Source organism: Pyricularia grisea (genome assembly GCF_004355905.1).
Source record: "Pyricularia grisea strain NI907 chromosome Unknown Pyricularia_grisea_NI907_Scaffold_13, whole genome shotgun sequence".
Lineage (NCBI taxonomy): Eukaryota > Fungi > Ascomycota > Sordariomycetes > Magnaporthales > Pyriculariaceae > Pyricularia > Pyricularia grisea.
The window spans coordinates 209,092-227,078 of record NW_022156725.1 but is presented as its reverse complement, the minus strand read 5'-3'; the positions used below and the strand labels follow the sequence as shown (position 1 = coordinate 227,078).

The following is a 17,987-nucleotide window of genomic DNA, read 5'->3' as shown; positions in this document are numbered from 1 at the left end:
TGCAAATAAGAGACAAAATGTTCACCGGCTGATTGGAGCGCCAGCTGTACAAAGGGATGGAATAGGTGTCGCGAAAGACTTCCTCAGTTCAGACATTCCGCTCCCCATCGCTGCCGCTGTTACTGACCATTTTTCAGCCACCTGAGGCGACGTGACGAACCTTGCAGGTTTTTTTGGCCCAAGAAATAATCAGAGGGCATAAATTATGAAGCTAAGCAGGAGCAAACATAAAGTATACCTTAGAAGATATCCTTCACATCTCAATTGTATTTTCTTTGCGACATCCCGAAAGGTACGTCCATCGCATTACTGGTGACCATGTTAATACCCTCCCACCATCGGAGACAAGGTGATGTGAGGCAATTTTGTTTTAAACAAAACCATTTGGAGACCTGAAAGGTCTTTAATGACCCACAAACCAGCGCCAAAATCATCAGAACATCCGTAACAGCTCAAGCACCGCCTTACCTAACCCTTAATTACTCTTTGCACCTTTGAGCTATTCTGTAATTATTCCGGTATCTGAGGAAGGTCCTTGATCTTCCACCAGTTCAGATCGAATAGGCAGCTCCATGGCTGATGAAAATGATGAAAACGTTCCAGTAGTCGTCAAGGAGGGCCCTGCGGTAGAATCCATGTGAACTGGTCGCCGAACGCCAAGTCTGGTCTCCAGGTCACGGAGAACCGTTTCTTCCAGATGTCGGTTAAGGTCCCAAAGCAGGGTTTTATGCTTCTTCCGCACCGAAGATGAGCATGGAGCTGGCATCCAAGTCGGATAAAGCTTTTGATGACTGGCTGACACCCCAATCGCCAGTGGGTGCCGGGATAGGAAATTGTGACAGAGGAAGCAAACCTTCTTGCTCGTGCCCATAAACAAGAGGCGTGGTGTAAGGTCTGGATTATGGTCGTAGAATGTGAGAAGCTGCATTTCTGCATGGACTGTAAGATTAAGACGGCACGCTTTGCGAAATCGAGCCTCCGGGTCATCCGTGAGCCAAGTCTGGCCAAGTTTTTCGACGAGTGATCCAGGGTCTGTCTTAGTCAGCCTTTGAAGCGTTGTCCTGAGGGCCGTAATGTCGTTCGCCAAAGAGAAGCGCTGCTGTCCTGGAGCTTCCACAGCCTCAACGTGAATGGATGTGAAAATATCAGGCTGTCTGGTGGCGAGCTTAACCATAGCTTTCGTTGCTGAATGGTATCGCGCCAGCTTGTATATGTGCTTAATCCACAGGGGCATCTCTTCCTCGTCGGAGCAAAACAATGATTCTATCCGCTCTGAATATTTCCATCGCGCTTGGGCCGCCCATATCATATGCGGAACGAGCTGAACAGGCATTGCATCAGAGCTCAGTGATATCATAGAGGGAAGGATGGCAATCCACTGCTGAAAATCTGCTTTCTCGCCGTCATCCAGGTACGCTTCGTCTGTCCTCAGAGCAGAGATTTTTCGTCGGACAGTAGCGTGGATTTCTGGATCACGAAGCTGCTCCAAAAGGGACCAAATCTTGTCACCAGTCAACTTGATGATCTTGAGCAAGATCTCAAATTCTCCGTCCTTCACTGACTTTTCTACAGGCATGTTAATGTCAGCGGTTCATGAGCCACAAGATACTTGTGATTGTTCACCTTTTGAAGCCACAGCGGTCAGATCATGGAGAATTAGCTGAAGCTGGTCGACAAGGTCGGGAGGGACGCCAAGATTCCGCGCGAGACGCAAAACGTTCCCACTCGGATGGCCTTGTTCCAAACAAACTGCCGAGGCTGTATCTCCACCTACTCTTGAAGTAGAGCATATTAGGGCAAATGAATCTAAGAATTTTTTCCGAAGCTTTTCAAGTCTCCAGTTGCTGTCATGCGGATGCAAATCCAGACTGTGTACTGTTGGCTGGCCCCGTACATGATCGATCAAATATAGCAGGCATGTAACAATGACAAAGCGTTTGTGAGCAACGCCAGTGAGCCAATGCGCTTCCGACATGTTTTATGTTGTCAGTGGGTTTTGTGAAGGCTTCGCCGCTTTGTTGTCTATGAATCTTGTGCTCTCAGTGACAGGCTTGACTACACGAAACCTTTTTTGACAGCCTTGAAACGATCTCAGGATTATACTAAATGCAAGTTGGGGGAAACAGAACCTCAGAGGTTTCAAAAGTGCAGAAGCGTTGTCCGTCGACATGCAGGAGGCCGGACACCTTTAATTGGACGACGGTGGAGGCCTTGGGTGTCCAATCTACCTGCACGCCACAGTCAGTGCTTGCACATACAATTAACCAATGAACCAGAAGTAAGGTGTACTCTAAAAATAGCAATAGCCAATCCAATAATCCAATTGGACAAGCAGAGATTCATGCATAATACATATAATCTTTGTTTGCCCCTTAAACACTTACATACGTCATGTACCTGGCCCCAAGAGTTTGACGGTTAATCGCTCCGCAACTATAATTAGGGAAAGCCTCCACCATGTTCAGAAATCGGCAAATATTATCTAACCCTACTTTAAAGCTCTGCTATTTCAACACCTAGGCGACGGGTTATAACGTTGCGTACCCCCTGTTCGGCACCCCCCCTGTTCGGCACCCAAAAATAACAACACTTTTATTTTTATCCTCCAACTTCTATTATAAATATCTCGATGAATCTTTCACTTTTGGATTTACTTTTTTCTAATCTTGATTCTCCATTTTCCAATGAAGCAATATACTGAAAAACAGCTTATATCTGCAATTAACGACGTCAATAATGGCAATCCAATTGCAAAAACCTCCCGAAAATGGGGAATACCTAGGTCTACACTTCAAAGTCGACTTAAAGGTTCTCAAGCTTATAAAAAAGCACAAAGCCCTTTTCAAAGGCTTTCTACGGAACAGGAAAAGCATTTGGCTGATTGGGTACTTACCCAAACAGCTTTAGGGCTTCCGCCAACGCATCAAGAATTACGCTTTTTTGCCGAACGAATTCTTCAAGCCGCCGGAGAGACAAAAGGCCTTGGAAAACGTTGGATAACTCGTTTTTTGGCTCGTTATCCAATCCTTAAGACCCAAAGGCCCCGTCGAATAGATAACGCCCGGGTTAATGGCGCTACTACGGAGGTAATTAAATCTTGGTGGCTTTATATTACGAACCCGGTTATTAACGCTATTAAACCGGAAAACCGTTGGAATATGGACGAAACCGGTATAATGGAAGGTAAAGGATCTAACGGCCTGGTATTAGGGCTTAACGGGATCCGGCCGTTGCAACGGAAAGAGCCCGGAACGCGGGGTTGGACGACTATAATCGAATGTATATCGGCTACGGGCGTTGCCCTCCCTCCCCTTGTTATATTTAAGGGAAAAAACGTACAACAACAATGGTTTCCGACGGATTTAAGCCTTTTCGATAATTGGAAATTTCACGCAACCGAAAACGGGTGGACAAATAACGAAACGGCTATCGAATGGTTAAAAAAAGTGTTTATTCCGTATACCCAACCTTTAACCCCTGAAAAGCGGTTATTAGTTTTGGATGGCCATGGATCACATATAACGGACGAATTTATGCTTCTTTGCTTGCAAAACAATATTCAACTCCTATATTTACCCCCTCATTCGTCACACGTTCTCCAACCATTGGATCTATCGGTTTTTGGGCCGTTAAAAGAAGCTTATCGACGTCAACTTGGATTTGTTAGCCAATTTTGCTGTTCAACAATTATTGGAAAACGAAATTTCCTACTTTGTTATCGAAAAGCCAGATTAAAAGCATTTATAGCAAAAACCATTCAATCTGGTTGGCGTACAACGGGGTTATGGCCGGTAAACTTGGTTAAACCACTTTTAAGCCCTTTTTTGTTAGAAAATAGCAATGCCAACGTTATAAAAGATAAAAACAACGGTTTGCAAAGGGATAAAACACCGGAAAGCCCAGCCCAAAAAATTAACGACCCGTCTTTACTTATTTGGAAAACCCCTAAAACGACCCGAGATGTCCGATTTCAACTGCAAAAACTTTCCCAATCCAACAAAACCAACGCTACTTCACGTCTTTTATTTGCAAAAGTCCAAAAAAGCTTCGAAGCTAAAGATACCCTTTTGGCTAGCGCCCAGCAAAAAATCAGCTTATTGGAAGCACAACTGGAGGCAATACGGCCGGTTAAAAGGAGGAGGGTGGTTCCGGATCCAAACGAGCTTTTGGTTAACAAACAGAACATTATTGGATTGCAGGAAAAGGATATAGAAAATTTGGAACCTTTAGCTGATGAAGAAGAGGTTAATGAACCGGAGAAGCGTGAAAACGATTGTATTTTTGTCCGTTGATAATTTTATATTTAAATCAGCTTATAAAAGTAGGCATTTCGTTGTTAGATTTTCAGGGTGCCGAACAGGGGGGGTGCCGAACAGGGGGTACGCAACGTTAGCTGCGGAGTTCTCCCCCACCCCACATTGCTTCGAGATGTTGAACCACTTTTCATACCATGGCCTCTAAACTTGGGACAGAATTCCGCACAGGAGCCAAAGACCCTCCCCTCTGGGAAAATGAAGATCAGAACGAAGGGCTATTTGAAAGCCATGCTCGGAAAAGAAAATATCAGCTTTTGTCCAACATCGAGTTCTTTGAAGAGCCGACTCCAGCGCCGTTGTTTACCGACAGCACTTGGGGGGTTGACCCAGCAGTACTTGACCGAAATAATTCCTCCACACCATCCCAAGAGGCTTGAGCCGCTGGTGAATTGCAACGATTTCATCAGGATCCTATGGCCTCTGATGAAAAATCGGTGCAAACGGTACCGGAGAATGACGAATCTAGGTCTACTGAAAGGTATCGCTGACAGCCTGGTGAAGCTAGACAACTGTCTTTTCCTACCTTGTCACAAATCTTTCTAATGCTTTGCTCCTGCTAGAAATGTCTCTGGAAAACAGCCAGCAAAGCAAAGAACTCGCCTTCGTTGCAACTGGAAGGATTGCCGATACAACGCCGCAACTTTGAGTGAGCTGGAGTAAGTTCAATTCAAGCTAATTCCTTTAATTATCTCACTTATAATAACCATTGTTACCTTCCTGACTTATTTGCCTGTTGTATAGGACGCATGTGCACCAACATCGAAAATGTCCCAAAGGGGATTGCCCATGGGAAGGGACGGAAGATGAGAAAGAAAAGAAACGTCATGTTTGGAAGACTCACAGGATATGGGCGGCCGAAAACAAGTACTCTAGTATAGGGGGAGAGTGTCCTACATGTGGCGCAAAATTTGCGCGACAGGACTATGTAGTTCGTCATCAGAGAAGAAAACACGGCGGATGAAGGGAAATTCTGATTAACCAGATTATGATTTACGCTGTCAGTTTGGCTAGGCCTGGGGAAATTACTAGACGTATCTTTTTCATGCAGGAAAGGCGCAAACCGACGCTTGCGAACAGGCAACAGTGTGCTAAGGGCATGGAGAGGGGCGTTGTAGCTGCCCTCACATGCTTCTGTCTTTCCCACAATACATAATTATACATTCTCAAGAGCAACACACACAGTTCAATATATGGTGTGCTACTAGCCAGCCAGTCGGAATAGCACTACCCCTCATGCAGGAGGCCGTCCTTTCCTGGAGCTAGTAGCTTTTGGGCGGGCTTTTTTGCGAAGCGACAGGAGGTAACACAGCGCATCAATCGATGCCTCGTCAGCTCGCCTATGGGCGCATAGCTTCTGCAGTGTTGCTATTTGATTGCATCATGCGGCCATTCCAGCCCGTTCTCAACCACAAATCACTGCGCCCGCTCTTGGCTGCATATGTGGAGGACTGACCGTATGCATTTCAAAGCTTTTTCGTAATGGTGTAAGTGATGCCCACCAAAACCATTGTTTGTAGGATATAATAGTAGGAGAGCAGCAGGCCCTCTACAGGAACCTAGTAATTTCTGTGAATGCAACGTAGGCTTCCGACATACCTGACAAGCAAGCATCTTGGTTGATGGCCCGCAACAGAGCACTTTCCCTAGCCTCTGCATATGAGGGGCCTCCTGCATAATGGCAGCATGTTTAGTTAAGGAAGAATGATTTTCACTTTACTGATAGCGCGCTGTCTGGGCTGTGAGCAATCGACAGAGTGCAACTGTCTCCCCTTCGGCACTGTTTTTGATTGCTGGTTGGCCGTACCTTAGCGTGGCTCTTGCTGGGTGTTGATGTGGTTGACGTGGTTTGCCTCCACATTCACGAGAACAAGGGTGATTGATAACAACGAGCAATAATTTAACAGCCTTGCGAGTGGGCGATCCAGCTATGAACTAGCATTTGAAATGCAAGAGGCTCTGTCAATAAGGTCAGGATCGAGGTATTTGCCAGAGCTGTGTGGGATACAAGACTCCAAGACTCGTACTTTTGGAAGATGTTGGGGGCAGTTGACCGTACTGGGTTTGCTTATGCAGTTCTTCAGGTGGTTATAGTACGTCCATACAGCCCTTAAGACACACAAACCATTCTGCGCCACTTACCCCTACTCCACTCAGAACCGCGTCCATCACGATGCAGGAGGCCCTCCATCACCGGGCACACTATCTATTGCCCAGCAAAATGCGGGTCCGGACGGTATTGTCCGACTTGGTGCCACCCGCTGGGCATGACAGCCACATACCTTTGCGTGTGGAAAAAATTCACGTTGAACAGGGTTTACTGCCGAACTAATTAATTGCGGCACCGTTTGAGTAGGGTGAAAGCTCTCTCGACTGGTTGATCGAATGGGCAGCGAAAACTTAACTTTCTTTTTCAATACACGGTACGAAAGCGTCGCCGCCCAAGCGTAGCAAGAAAACAATGGTGGTGGAACTCGGTCTGTGACGCCATCTGATCCTTATGTATTGTCTGTCTTCTTTATGGCCGACACCATAATTGACGTGAGCTCATGAAGAGTTGTTCCACTACCAAATGCCACCACAAAATGAAACAAAAAATCAAAGTTCGCTTCCGAAGCGCCGCCCTCCACCGCTGGCACACATTTATATCCCTACCCCACCAGGCTTCGGTATTGTGGCATCGTGCCCGGCTACATGAGGAACTGGCCAAGCGCCGTGCCGCTGTTACATCGATTTCACGATTGAGCGAGACGGCCGATGTCGTTTTTACGATCAGTAGAGCGCGGTTTGACGGACACCCTTTTCAAAGTCACATGCTTATTGCGGTGCCCGCCAGTGTACTGCTGTATATGGTGGCCAAGTTCAGCCTGCGGTGGACCTTTTATCGTATCGTGGCATTTGCGTGCGGTGCGAGGGGACGAAAGTTGAAAGAAGTTAGAGAGGTTGTCAACCCCAGGAAGACTAGCAAGGTCGATGAGGTTGCAAGGCGGCATGGGTTAGATCCGCGGATCTGCAGGAGTTGGGCAACGAGGGTGAAGGCCTTTTGGCCTTTGCTTCCTTGACTACAAACGAGGGGCCTCTTTGATTCGGCCTTTGATCACGAAGTCCCGTCGCTGCAATGTGTCGCCGCGGACTCAGTTGACGTAATCGGGCGTTCCTAACCAAGCGAAATTTGATAGTATTCGTATTGAACCGGTTACTCTGTCTTGGCGGCCTTCCACATATCTCTGCCTGCAAGTAGCTGATACATTCCCGAAATTATTTTTGATCCAGTCGTCAACAAATCAGCATTGCTATCCACACGTTTCCCAGACCTCAAGGAATAAATGGCGGCAGGCCGCCTCCTGCATGGTGTTGTGGTGTGAGGTATAGTGTCATCCCCATTGTCGTTAATTACGTGTAGCCGGAGACTTTGACCCGTTCATACTACGGAGGGTGGCCTCTGCATAGGTGCAGGACACTGAGGATGGTAAATCCCTTCTGCAGTTGACAGCTTGATGTAATTGCATTATCCTCTCCTGATTATGCTCAGTAATGTTCAAGAGATAATTATTCCCATTTACCTTATATTTTGCATATTAACTCGGGTAGGTGGCAAATTTTGGAGACTATTTTATTTCGATCAGATGCTCTCCCTAGCTCCTTTCGACACTTGGATTTACAAAAATAAGCTTCCATTTCTCCCTTGTTTCTTTAACCTGGAAACATTTTCTTTTCTCTCATCTTGTGCTGCCCTTTACATTCGTATTTTGTGAGCACCACTAGCGAAGTTTTTCAATGTGCGTCAACAAAATCAAAACTCCAAACATAATTGGTATTTACGGCCTTCCAGGAGCCGGCAAAACAACCCTGCTGTCTCAACTCCGCCAAACGACAGAAACATGGCTTGAGGAGTACGACTATTATGAGGGCTCTGAAGTCATCGATTCTGTTGTGGACGGCGGTCTAGCTGCCTTCAAAAAGCTGCCGCACGCAGATAAACAGCGCCACCGGGCTACGGCTGTCAGACAGATTGGCAGGGATGCCTGTAACAACGGCAAGAGCGCCCTGGTGGCCGGCCACTTCATCCTGCCAAACGATGACCTCGACGGGGGCTTGCAAGAGGTGTACACTGAAGCCGACCTGGAAACATTTACGCATATCATCTATCTCAAGGTCCCCGCAGAAGACATTTGCAAGCAATGCGCTGCTGATATGCAGCGGAAGCGAGCATTGTTCCCAGTTGAGGAGGTGAACAGGTGGCAGGATGTCGAGGTTGAGAGGCTGTTTCACCTCTGTTTAGACAGAGGTATCGTCTTCGCAACTGTTAGTGGAGGGAAGGAAACAACGGTGCAGCGCGTCGCAGACCTGTGCTCATTCTGGAATTTGAGCGAGCAGCAAAATTCAGATCTTGCGGTGTCCATGGCCAGTAGGATTTTCAGCAGCACCCAACTTGAGCTGTGCAGCAACATCCTGGTGTTTGATGCGGACCGGACACTTGCCCCTCAAGATTCTGGAACACTTTTCGTGAAAAAGTGCCTCAGTAATGGCCACTTAAGACAACCAGAGGAGACGAAGGTTGTTCTCAAGACGGTTTTCGGCGGCCCGTTGGGCTATACCCATCGTGCTTTCCAGCAAGTGTCGGTGCTTCTGGAGAGCTTCGAGTGCTTCAACGAGACGTATGATTCCATTTGCGACACCGTATCCAACCAAATCACCATTTATCCGGAAATGGCCACTGTTCTGTCACAGGCTACCCGAGATCCGCGGGTAATTCCGTTGGTAGTGACAAGTGGCGTCCGCCGGGTCTGGGAGATGGCGCTCCAACGAATAGGGCTCCAGGGGATTCCTATTTTTGGTGGCGGCCGAGTCAGGGACCAGTACGTCGTAACACCCCAAACCAAAGCGACAATCGTGGCATGGCTTGCCACTTTCAAGACTGGGGATCATCGCCGCGACGTTACGGTGTATGGGGATAGCCCTTTAGATATCCCCATGATGGCTGAGGCCGGCCGCGCCTTCGTGATTGTCGGGAATGAAGAAACCCGGAGTAGCACGATGGATTCAGAGCTAGAGAAAGCCATCCGCTCCAAAGTCTTCGGGAAAACCCATGACAAGAATTTTGAAACCAGAATCAAGCAGATACTTTTGCCATCGAATGTAACCCCACGTCCAGGGTTGTCGATTGCGGAATTGCAGTATCCAATGGAGGACGTACCTGTCAACATCGCGCCGTCGACGGCAGCCAAGCTCCTAGCTTCACCCATGCGGGACGCCTCAATCGCCGGCCCAGCTCTACAAGAGGCGCATGCTCAGGCCGGACGATTCTTGGCGACGCAGGTTGTCGCCCAGGTGATTGGCCTAGAGGAGCATATCATACCGCACGTACAAGGCCAAAACACCATTGGATATCGGCTCAAAGCCGAAGAGCGAACTTTGATCGTGGCTATGATGCGTGGCGGCGAGCCCATGGCTAGGGGCGTGTACCAAACTTTTCCTCTGGCGATGTTTGCATTCGCCAAATACCCGCATGAGCTTGCTACGAGAGACGTTGTGGATATGGAAAGCATTCTGTTAGTCGATTCAGTCATCAACACGGGTAAGAGTATGATTGATTGCGTCGAGCACATCCGAGCTATGAACTCCAAAGCCAAGATTCTGCTGGTTGCAGGTGTAGTTCAGGCTGGTGCGATCGAGCTTGAGGTGGATGGAATTTCTGAAGGGGGTAGCCTTCGGCGGAAATTAGGGTGGCATGGAGACGTGGGCATTGTGGCGTTGCGGGTATCTGAGAACAAGTACACTGGTGCAAAGGGTACTGATACAGGGAACCGATTGTTCAACACCACGCATTGGCACTGAGAGGGTACTGGGGAAGCTGTTGCTTCTCAGTCTTACAGCATTGATTGCAATTGGTATGCAGCTTGGAAAAAATGCATATCATAAAATTCTAGTTTGCGTTTCCAACTCCTTCGCATGCTCGAGTGGGGAATGATATGTGCAGGTGGTGGTGAGCGCCTGTCAATGTTTGCACCTTCACAGAACAGACAGCATGATTTGGTAGGATAGCCCAGCATACAACAAAGCCATTCTGAGCCATTTATCCCAATCGGAAGGGGGTCAATCACGATGCAGGAGGCCCTCCATTATTGCGGCGCGCTATCTACGGCACGGCAAATTGCGGACGCCAGAAGGGCATGGCGCATTGGTGATACGTGGCGAAACAATGCGGAGGTTAACTCCGCAGTTTGCCGCCCAGGCCCTTAAATCAAATTGCGGTCTTGCTCCAAGCCGCAGAAACGGGCCTCTGCATAGCTGAGAAAATGCAGGCCTACACAGCTGCTCGATTAAGCTAGGAGTGCGGTGGTTGAGGGAGACAAGTGGGGGACAAAATTAAATTAATCGCGGAATGGTACTTCACTTTTTGCGATTATTTCACCACGAAAAAAATACACAGCATAGCAAAAAGTCGGTTATGAGGACAAATTTATTTTGGCTTTATTTTGGAGTTAGTTTTAAGAAAATAAAGCCCAAGCTGATGAAGTTATGGCGTATTAAATGGGTAACGTTTTAAAAGAATGGTCGTGATTTGGCCTTTTGGTGGTCAATTTAATTTTGTCCCCACTTGGGAGCCTAGCATGCAGCCATAGACTAGCATCCCAAATGCAGGAGGCCGTTCACGGGTGTCGATCAGTTCAGGATTGTGGGGTTTGCTAGAGTTTTGGAGACAACACGTTTGATAGGCATAGTGATTTTACACACATCGGGTCTAAAATCTTTTTTTTTTTTTTTTTTTTTTTTTTGCACCAGCTGGCCATACCCATTTGCTTAGGCAATTTTGCAGGTGCTGCCTTGACTGGAACATGGATTGGTGAGCTGCCAGGACGTCGCAGGCAAACACAGCCAACATACCTAGTTGCGAATAACCTGGTTCCACAGATCGAAAGGAACTTTAAATCGAAATGAGTACGGCGCTTAATCTTCAATAATCAGAACAGAAGTGTGCGGAATAGCTCGGCGGCAAAACTTGTGGATCCGTACATCCTCCACACAATGCCTCACTAACGTAATTATAGCGCTTGTCATCAGAAGCCCTCAACCCCACCCCCTAGTCTTGACCGCCATAAGCAGCTCAAAAGACAAATCAAGCTGGCTGACAACATCCTGGTACTCAAACCGATCCAACAACTCCTTGCGTTGCTTCATAACATCAACCACGATGTCGCGCAGGAGCCTATCGCTGCGGACCGACGTTCGGTAGACCTCCTGCACCGCCTCGAAGAAGTCCGGGTGGTTCCAGTGCTTTTCGGCTTCGGTGCGAAACTTGCGCGCTGCCAGACCCTTGAGGTCGCCGACTTGCAAGTACTCGGCCAAGGCGTAGACGTGGCAGTGCGTGAGGAGGAAGGTTTTGTCAAGCAGCGATTCGGCAAGGCTGATGGGCTCCGAGTGAGGGTCCTCGGTTGATGGGCCCGCTGGCTCGTCCATGGCGATTGACTTGCCCTTTTTCTTTTGCTTTTTGCCCTTTCTAAGTGCGAGAGGCTCTTCCCAGGGATCATGAACCTCGGGCTCTGCTGGAGGATCCCCGCGTTCGGTTGTAACATCGTCAGCCTCGGCAACTGCAGCGGCAGGAAACTCGATGTTCGTAGGTTCTTTCTTGATCTCGAATCCCCAGGCTGGGATTTTGTGCAAAGGCTCATAGTCCGTGAGATAGAAGAAGTCGATCACAAGCTTGACCGCATCTGGGTTGTGATCGGACAGGTCTACGCAGGATGTGCGGTTTTCCTGGACAGTAGGTCAGCTTCAAACCTTGTCCAATTCTTATTTCGTGTATGCGTACCGTGCACTTACCTGCATGTCTGCTTTGAAACTAATCTCGAAGTATTTCGAGCGCGGGCACATAATCGCTTTGTGGACATGATAGGTATCGTGGCCGCAGACGACAGTCATGTCGGAGTAGTCTCCACTGATGCGAAGGCTTGAATGGTAAAATCACTGTTAGCTCGTTTCACGACTTAATGCTATCGTTGTGCTGACGCACCTCTTTAGCGAATCCCTTAAGGCCTGTTCTGGCGATGTATCCATCTTGAGCGTGGCTTATGCGTCCGTCAGAGTTGTGAGTTTTGTTGGCCACTTGACCTTGTGAAAGACAAGTTTGAGAGCCGGGCGAGGACTATTTGGCAGACTGCGGTTGCCGGAACACAGCCATGTACCCTCCTCATTGACAAGTTAGGTGGCAGCGTTGGCCTTATGGTCAAATTAGAAGTATAAGGACCCAGATCCTTGCCCGGCCCCAAAAAGTCCAATTGTCATCATGCGATGTTGACCCCGCCATTTGCCGCCCTAGCCCGCGAATCGGATTGCGCTCTTGCTCCATGCCACAAAATGAAGGGCCTTCTGCATAACTGAGCAAATCTGTTTGTCTGATAGGCTGCATATGCTGCCCACTATTTGGTGTGTACGTTGGACGTTTGGCACCTTTCTTTTTCTTTTTTCTTTGCTGTGTGTGTGTGTGTGTGTGTGTNGGGGGGGGGGGGGGGGGGGGGGGGGGTTGGTTAGAGTGGCTTGAATTCTAAAAGAACTAGGTCGGAGAAAGTGCCCATTGCGTGACCTTCTTCTTTATGGCCTCAATTATTAATTATTTCAAAATATGCGCGCGTCGTGTTGGGCCTTGATGCGGAGTCCAACGGAACCAGGTTTCTTTTGACGCTTTTGCGCGTTGTTTTGCCTTTCGCAGCCGCCTTTTCAGCCCTTGACATCTCCCGCCAGACGCTATTCCTGTAAGAAATAGACAAAAAGCGCAATATGGCGATAACCTTTCCAGATATCGCATACGGGCGTCAGCCAAGGCTGGTGGAGCTGCTTGATCCGGGAAAAAACTACGATCACTAATGAGCAGCTTTCAGGATTAAATGCGGCATGTGATACTCCAATAAGACGCACCAGTTGAGGAGGTCAAAAAAAGAACTTGTCATATGGTGTACTAAATATGCATCGTTCGCTCGGTCTGTACAATGCCTGAAAAGATGGCATTGTAATCGTATTTTGACATGACACGTCGACGGACAAAATGGTGCTGCGAGAATCTTTGACTAAAAGGTTTGGAGGGGTTGTTGCGGGGTTGCAGCAGAACTCCGAAACTTTGGGTAGCAGTTAGTTTGTTGTTGTAAAATCAAATTACTAACTCAGTTTCCTGGATAACTTCAGTAATGCTAACTGCATTTTGTGTCCGCATGTCATGTTCAGTACCGGGGGCCTTGGGTTTATTTCGACTGACTGGGGACGATGCTGACGATGACGAGTTCAGGAATACGACCAAGGAATGCACAGGACTCCTAAATGAGCTTCTGTGGCTGGAGAACCGGCGGTGCGACTGGCTCGCCTGGTTACGTGAGGCACGTCTTTTGCCACATTGGGAACCGTCGATCTTGATTCTCTGGCGTCCTGTCCCGTTCCCCCGAATATACGCGTGCAGTTTCAAAGAGGAGCCACCAAGGGCTGGTAGGATAGAGAAGACATTGGGTGCATGTCTGCGATTTATATAAATGCGTACTTGAAAGATGTCTCTGACTTGGATGGGGCAGCCGAGACTGCACATACGTCATAAATTGCCGAAAAGGCCTTAATGAACGTAGCCATGGCGCCGATGATTGAATGTATGTTGGATTATTTTAAGCACCGTTGTATTGCTTTGTTCCAGGTGAAGAAAAACTTCAAGGTTGTCTCTCGCAGTTTGTGCAGTGAACTTCACTCAACCCCCGGGGGGAACTAGCCCGACTGTGGATAGGATTGGGTGATCGTACGATTGGTAAAATAAAGTAAACAAGTAACAAACGAACATATTCCTATGATTGAAGCTCTCTCCTAAGATCCGGTAGAAACCCTCTACGGTGAAAAACCCGGCTATTTATGTCGCAGTGATACACGTGACTTATCACGTGCCCCGACTGACGCATGAGAACGCATCACCTGACCCATACAAGCCAACACCGACCAGATTTTACGCTCTTGTGTTTCCTGCTCAGTTGCCCGTAGATATACTTTGCCCACTTTCACTTGTTGATGTCTCGATCTGGAACGTCAGGTCTTATGCTTGGCCTGCTCAGCTTGTGCTAGAACAGTCGCCAGCCGTGTCCGACATGCGGAGAGCTGCGCAAAGCCAAGCGGGCCAGTTCGGGGAGATTTTCATCGCTCCCTTCCGCGGTAAGAGACGAGCGCGCGATTCGGTTTTGTCTGGCAGTGTGGACGAGCTCTACCTGGCGTCCGAGCGGGCGGCAACGAGGTCCCACCTGCGTCTTCTCTGCATTTATCTCTTATCTTTTGTTTCCTATAGTTAGTGTCGTTTTAAGGATTAAGCCCAGCCAGCGCAGCGCAGGACTGCTTTGTCGCTGACATTTATCTATCAACCGGGTTTTCCGCTGAAAGAGATAGGGTCTCTTCCAGCAGATCTCGACCGTCGTCCGCTTGGCAAAGGCTGGGCCTAGCCTTAGGGACCCGACCGTTCGAGAAGCTCCCCGAATCGCTGCACACGCACAAGTAGTAGTAGTAGTAGTGTCTATTAACGCCGGGCCGCGCGGAGCGCCGGCAACGCCGGTTCTCCGCGCATGTAGCCGCACGTGGAGCATCACGGCGCGCTATCTAAGTCTACATAAGTCTATATAGCGGATCGATCGACACGGGCCGGGCCCGCGACGATGTAGGGGTGGGTGCCTGCTGCGGCCCTGCAACTTATATTCCTGCAGAGGTATGACCAGCCTGCGGCGCCTTCCGCCGTCTGTCCGTGCGCACCGCTGCGCGCGGGGGTGTCCACTAGGGCCGGTTCGGTGCGCTTTTGGCGCGGAGGGAGGGTGAAATGGCCAGTGATGGCTACGAACTCCTCAAAAGCCCGTGGGTTTCCCAATGTCTTATATAGGTACTCTTGTCTGGTCTGCGTATTTGGCCGCCGAGTCGGGCCGTTGGGCCACTTTTTCCATAATTTGACACTGTTTGGGCAGTGGACCAAATGGTCTGGTGCCGTGGAGTTATCGCACCAAGCGCATTGCGTTTTTGCGCCCTGGTGGGCAAACCGGTTGTGGTATCCTCGAAAATCCCCGTGTCCTGTCCGCATAGCTAGGTAATGCCCCAAAGTGCGTCGACCGAGTTCGTTTGATTCCTTCGTTGGGTTAAATTCCAATTTCCATCGGTCATATGCATCTGACGGTTTCCTGGCCTGCCAACATCGCGCGCTGGCCTCTCGGGCTGCCTTTCGAAGCTCGGATCGGACGCCGCTGACGTTCGCCCCCTGGGTACGGGGGTCAGTGTCCGCGGGCCCTTTCGCGCCTAAGTCTGCCAGGCGATCTGCTTTCTCGTTCCCTTCGATTCGCTCATGACCCGGGCACCATCGTATGCGGACGCTAACGCCTTTGTCCTTCAGCTCCTCCACGAGTTCGTGGAATCGGATATAGGCCCATTGCGACGACAGCGACACAGATCCTCTCAGGCCCCAAATAACGGAGGCGCTGTCCACGCATGCCTATATTGTGTCTCCTGGTTTCGCAGCGGCTGCCTCTAAGCCGCGCAATGCCCCGACCGTTTCGGCGTCAAAGACGTGGCATGGCCCGCCCAAGGCTGCTGAACCTTGGGCGGTAACTTTGCCGTTGCGGTACACGACAAACGCGTATTCCGCCAGGTCTATATGCCAGAGGCTATTCGCTCATATCAAAAAGGCAGTAAACCACCGCCCTCAAGGCGAACAGCCACTGAAGGATTTGGCAATATTGCTTTAGAACGGCGGCTGATATGCACAAGGACAAGGAAAGTTTACAAAGGTCGAAGCGCTGTTCTTGAAAATTATACAAACTCGCTAAGAGAAAAAGAGGTCGAAGAGCTAGATGTAGGATTTTTGGAAATTCGTAAAAAGAATCTTTGGCGTCAGAATCTCTTATTACGTTATTCCTCTATCTGAAAATGCGCCGGAGCAGATGCCTCAGGACGACATTGTCTTCATCCAGATTCTCAAGCCGATTATGGTATATCTTCTTCGTTTCAATCGTGTAAGATTGCAGATCCTCCAAGCTTGCAAAAGTTTGGACCGGCTGCACGTCGTGCCCACGCTGCACCCGTGCCCATTCGATCAAATCGACAATATTGACATAGATGCTTCGCACGGCCTGTGATTTTTCCAAAAAAGAATTTCAGCATAAACCCAACCCTGACACTACCGTTTTCCTTTTTTTTTTTTTTTTTTTTTTTTTTTTTGGTGAGATTTCTACAGACGTCACTCACCCTCTCGCACATCTCGCACGTTTGCGGCAGTGGGTCGACGCCAATGGCGCGGCAGAGAGCGTGCCACGCGGCCAGCGAGTTTCCAGAATCGTACCACATGCGAAGCTCGCTCTCAAGTGCGGCTTGGTATCTGTCCCAGGCGTCATCAGAATCGGCATCGCCCCTGCGCCAGCCTTGGTGCCTCCGTAAGCGGTTGAAAGACGCGGCCGGCGGCTCGGAAGGGTCGTGTTCAAAGGTTTTAAACGAAAGAAAGAACTGGTCGAGCGGGGTCCGAGGTTGCTGCTGCCGCCGGTGGTGGGTTACAGAGTTGAGAAGGTGCTGCTGCAGAGCTTCGTTGCTGTTGAATTCTCGATTACAGACAACGCAGTCGAAAGATGCAGCGTGCGCTTGAGAGTCACGAATATGCTGCTGCAGAAACTTTTCGCTGTTGAAGGACCGATCGCAGATGCGGCAGTTGAACAAAGACGAATGCGAGCGGAGAGAGCTTCGGGTGTGCTGCTGCAGCGCCTTCTCGCTTTTAAATGCCTTCTTGCAAATTTCGCAATTGAGTGATGATGCGGCGGCACGATGCGAGAGAGAGTCCTGGATGTGGTTCTGCAGGTCCTTGGTGTTGCCAAACTTGCGATTGCATTGGGTACAATAGATGGTTTTGCACGCGGGCGAAGGCAGCGTGGTCACTGCTGTAGTTGTTGACATCTCGATAGTACTAGCGAGGTTTTTTGGTGAGTTGAGTTGAGACGACAGTGAGGTTTGAGCGCTGGCGAGACCAGTCCGTGTTTTGTCAGTTTTGAAAGTGGAGAATTGCACGAAAATTGAAGGTATCTATATTGGTAATAGGTATTGGTGTCGACAACACCAAGTAGAAAAGCTAACAACATGCCGTACCAACCAATTGGATTCTGGACGTTGAATGCTAAAAAAAAACCAAGAGAGGGGTCTGTTTCATTGCATCAGTCTCCCCTCACCCGCGTCACCACCAAACACGGCAAGGTATGCATGCGGTTAGGTCTTTGTGCATACGATATTTCCTACCCTCATCGCTTTCATCTGCCATGTAACCCTCCATCAACAGGCTTTCCAGTGACGAACTTACGCCCCGCGCACATGAGAAATCCGGCAGGTGGACGTCCTCCAGCGACAATGTTAGAGAAATTCCGACAAACCTTATTATTGCATAGACAAAAAGCGCTCGCGCAAAATGATGACGTCTCGCTTTCGCGAGAACAGTGTATCCGTTCTTGTTAGATTTTTGGGGGTGCGGTTAGGGGGTACCCAACGTTATCGTACAGGTCAAATTTCCTGCCCCGCTTGTTGGTAATCCAGAAATGTGTGCAGTAAGCACGAGTCCGCAACCCTGCTAAACGAGAAGATGAAGTCCTTAACCAAGAGATGGACATGAGATACGTTGATACGAGATTCGAAATACGACCTGGAAAC

At 49.0% G+C, this 17,987-nt stretch overlaps 5 protein-coding genes across 5 annotated transcripts; 2 read left to right on the top strand and 3 right to left on the bottom strand.

Annotated features, from left to right (window-relative positions):
- Positions 1-499: 499 nt before the first annotated feature.
- PgNI_12547 (uncharacterized protein) lies at positions 500-1,975 on the bottom strand (the record flags this gene model as incomplete). The annotated part of the gene is made up of 2 exons (XM_031132494.1): positions 500-1,566; positions 1,624-1,975. The coding sequence occupies 2 exons, from the start codon at positions 1,973-1,975 to the stop codon at positions 500-502; spliced, it is 1,419 nt and encodes a 472-aa protein (XP_030975995.1).
- A 2,536-nt stretch (positions 1,976-4,511) lies between these two features.
- On the top strand, positions 4,512-5,277 carry PgNI_12546 (uncharacterized protein; the record flags this gene model as incomplete). The annotated part of the gene is made up of 3 exons (XM_031132493.1): positions 4,512-4,811; positions 4,877-4,962; positions 5,058-5,277. The coding sequence occupies 3 exons, from the start codon at positions 4,512-4,514 to the stop codon at positions 5,275-5,277; spliced, it is 606 nt and encodes a 201-aa protein (XP_030976024.1).
- A 2,813-nt stretch (positions 5,278-8,090) lies between these two features.
- PgNI_12545 (uncharacterized protein) lies at positions 8,091-10,151 on the top strand (the record flags this gene model as incomplete). Its single annotated transcript, XM_031132492.1, has 1 exon — positions 8,091-10,151. One exon carries the CDS (start codon positions 8,091-8,093, stop codon positions 10,149-10,151), a length of 2,061 nt encoding a protein of 686 aa, XP_030976023.1.
- A 1,233-nt stretch (positions 10,152-11,384) lies between these two features.
- On the bottom strand, positions 11,385-12,371 carry PgNI_12544 (uncharacterized protein; the record flags this gene model as incomplete). The annotated part of the gene is made up of 3 exons (XM_031132491.1): positions 11,385-12,071; positions 12,138-12,264; positions 12,328-12,371. 3 exons carry the CDS (start codon positions 12,369-12,371, stop codon positions 11,385-11,387), a joined length of 858 nt encoding a protein of 285 aa, XP_030975994.1.
- Positions 12,372-14,850: 2,479 nt separating this feature from the next.
- On the bottom strand, positions 14,851-17,440 carry PgNI_12543 (uncharacterized protein). The gene is made up of 3 exons (XM_031132490.1): positions 16,551-17,440; positions 15,485-16,435; positions 14,851-15,383 (listed from the first exon to the last, which is right to left on the bottom strand). Exons 1-2 carry the CDS (start codon positions 17,244-17,246, stop codon positions 16,223-16,225), a joined length of 909 nt encoding a protein of 302 aa, XP_030976021.1. The 5' UTR covers positions 17,247-17,440; the 3' UTR covers positions 14,851-15,383; positions 15,485-16,222.
- Between the last annotated feature and the right edge of the window lie 547 nt (positions 17,441-17,987).